At 42.2% G+C, this 2,506-nt stretch overlaps 1 protein-coding gene across 1 annotated transcript; it reads right to left on the bottom strand.

The window, feature by feature from the left end:
• Nucleotides 1-1,153: 1,153 nt before the first annotated feature.
• On the bottom strand, nt 1,154-1,641 carry si:ch73-389b16.1 (coiled-coil domain-containing protein 18). The gene is made up of 2 exons (XM_037675023.1): nt 1,515-1,641; nt 1,154-1,436 (listed from the first exon to the last, which is right to left on the bottom strand). The coding sequence occupies exons 1-2, from the start codon at nt 1,600-1,602 to the stop codon at nt 1,219-1,221; spliced, it is 306 nt and encodes a 101-aa protein (XP_037530951.1). The 5' UTR covers nt 1,603-1,641; the 3' UTR covers nt 1,154-1,218.
• Nucleotides 1,642-2,506: the final 865 nt, after the last annotated feature.

Here is a 2,506-nt window from a genome sequence, read left to right as displayed (position 1 = left end):
CATACCATACCATACCATACCATACCATACCATACCATACCATACCACTTTATTTATAAATCATTTAAAAACAGCAACAAGGCCAACCAAAGTTCTGTACAACAAAACTAAACAAGGAAAGAACACAGGATAAAGTACATAAATACACAGAGGTAAAGATAAGAACTAAATGGCTAACATTACAGAATACAGATACATTAACATCAGCTCACACTGGATCGAACACCAGGGAATAAAAGTGTTTTTTGTTTTAAACAAGACTTAAAAACAGTGAGTGGGGGAGCCTGCCAGACTTGTTCCACAGTTCTGGACCTGCAACAGAGAAAGCTCTGTCACCTCTGAGCTTCATACGAGTGCGTGGAACTCATAAAATCATCTGGTCTGCTGACCTCAGAGAGGCTGTGGGACATATGGCTGCAGCAGATCAGCAAGATAACAGGGGGCAGAACTATTAAGAGATTTACAAACATATTAAAGGATTTTAAATTAAATTTGGAAGTGAAATGGGAGCCAGTAAAGGGAAGCCAAAACTGGAGAAAAGTGCTCTCTTGCCTGTACCAGTTAAAAATCAGGCTGCAGCATTTTGGACCAGTTGTAAATGTGCATTGGAGGTCTGAGTGATTCCAGAAAGAAGCACAGTGCAGTAATCAAACCTGGATGTTATGAAAGCATGTATTACAGTCTCAAAGTTACTTTTGGACAGAATGTGCTTCAATTTAGACAGTCACCTGAACTGAAAACAACAACAACAACAAAACAGATCAGGATTAACAATCGTGTTGACATGACTGTTTAGTTTCATGGAAGGGTCCATCTTCACTCCCAGATTAGTGACAACCTGTTCCTCAAACATCTAGAGAGGAAAGTTCAGCACAGAATGTGTGGGGATCATTCTCAGCTCCTAAACAAATCGTAGCTCAGTACCAGTAAAATAGAGCTGAACTTGTTTTAGTGTTTTTGAAGACCAGTCAGATGTGGCAGCTGTCTAGAACTGGATTACTTCCTAAATCTTTTATTTTATATATTTTGGATTCATTTAAGAAAACACAAGAGCAAACGATCCAGTCTATTAGAAACTAAAGTTGTTAGTAAAAGCAGGTGAAGCCTCCTCTTCCACAGCCTCATGTGTGTGTGTGTGTGTGTCCTGGTCCGTGTAAAGTCTCTTCAGCAGAATCTGGTTCCAGGAGGTCGGCAGGGTCAGACGCTGGCCCGGGATGTTTACCTGAACCCTGCTGCCAGCTTCTCCATGGCAGCTTTGCGCTCCTCCGCCTTCTGCTGCGAGCGCTGCAGGACGTTCCTCAGCTCCTGGAGGTGGTCCAGCGTGCCCACCAACTCGCCCCTCACCGTCTTCATCTGGCTCTCCAGCATCTGCGTGTGATGGAGGGAGTTCCTCCTGTGGCGTCTGCTGGAGCGCACTCTCTCTTCCAGGTCCTCCACTGCAGCGAGTGACAACAACAGGTTGAGACACCACAAACACCAAGAAGACTTTAAAATATGACCTTTATGCTACAGACCCATGTTTTCCTGGTAGCCTTTGCTCTCTGAGCTCAGTTCTGTCTTCTTATCCAGCAGGTCCTTTGTCTGCTGCAGCATCTTCTCCATCTTTGCCAGCTCGGTGGCTTTGGTGTCGCTGTCCCGCCGAATCCTCAGCAGCTCCTGCTCCCTCTGGGTCAGCTCCCCATGACTCATGTTGGGAGCAGAGACTCTGGACAGCCCAACAACCAAACAAACACCAGGACCCTGAGCAACCTGGAGCTCAACAGCCAGCAGCGGTCCTGAGGATTCAACAGGAGGAGGAGGTCTCGGAGATTATTCAGCATCTAGTGGATGTACATCTAGTGGAAGTAATCTCCCAAAAGCACAGAGCTCCTTTTAGAAACACAGAAACTGCTGGTTTGTTTACAGCTCAGCTGTTCTACTGGAGGGGTGGGTTTTTTATAAACCAGAACCTCAGCTCATGCCTGGAAGTCATCTGAACACAGAACTGTTACAAATAGCTGAAGTCATAAGACTGGCCGTGCACAACCAAGAAACACTTATCTATTTTATTTATTAACTGAACTCAGGAAAAAAACTGAAGATGGAAAATTCAAAACCAACAAAAGCCAAGTAGTCTCAAACAAATGTCTACAGCCTCCATCTTTAAGGATAAAGTTTTACATTAAGATCATCTCGTGCTGAACAATGACATTTGTTATGTTGTTATATGACATATATTATACTTGTGTTATTGCAAAAGGTCATGTCGACAGTACGTATTGTAGATAGATAGATGTATACTTTATTGTCCCCAAGGGGAAATTTGTCTTGAACATCGTGCTCTAAACAAATCTTCTTCTACAAAATAACACACTACAAACAATAAAGTCATGTGAATACCACAATATAATAAAAAATAAAAACACATATTGCTCAATAAAAACACATTGTTCAATAAAAACACATATTGTTCAATAAAAACATATTGTTCAATAAAAACACATATTGTTCAATAAAAACACATATT

Source organism: Nematolebias whitei, chromosome 3 (assembly GCF_014905685.2).
Source record: "Nematolebias whitei isolate Nwh7 chromosome 3, NemWhi1, whole genome shotgun sequence".
NCBI lineage: Eukaryota > Metazoa > Chordata > Actinopteri > Cyprinodontiformes > Rivulidae > Nematolebias > Nematolebias whitei.
The sequence above is the reverse complement of the archived record's forward strand: the minus strand, read 5'-3'. Positions and strand labels throughout refer to the sequence as shown.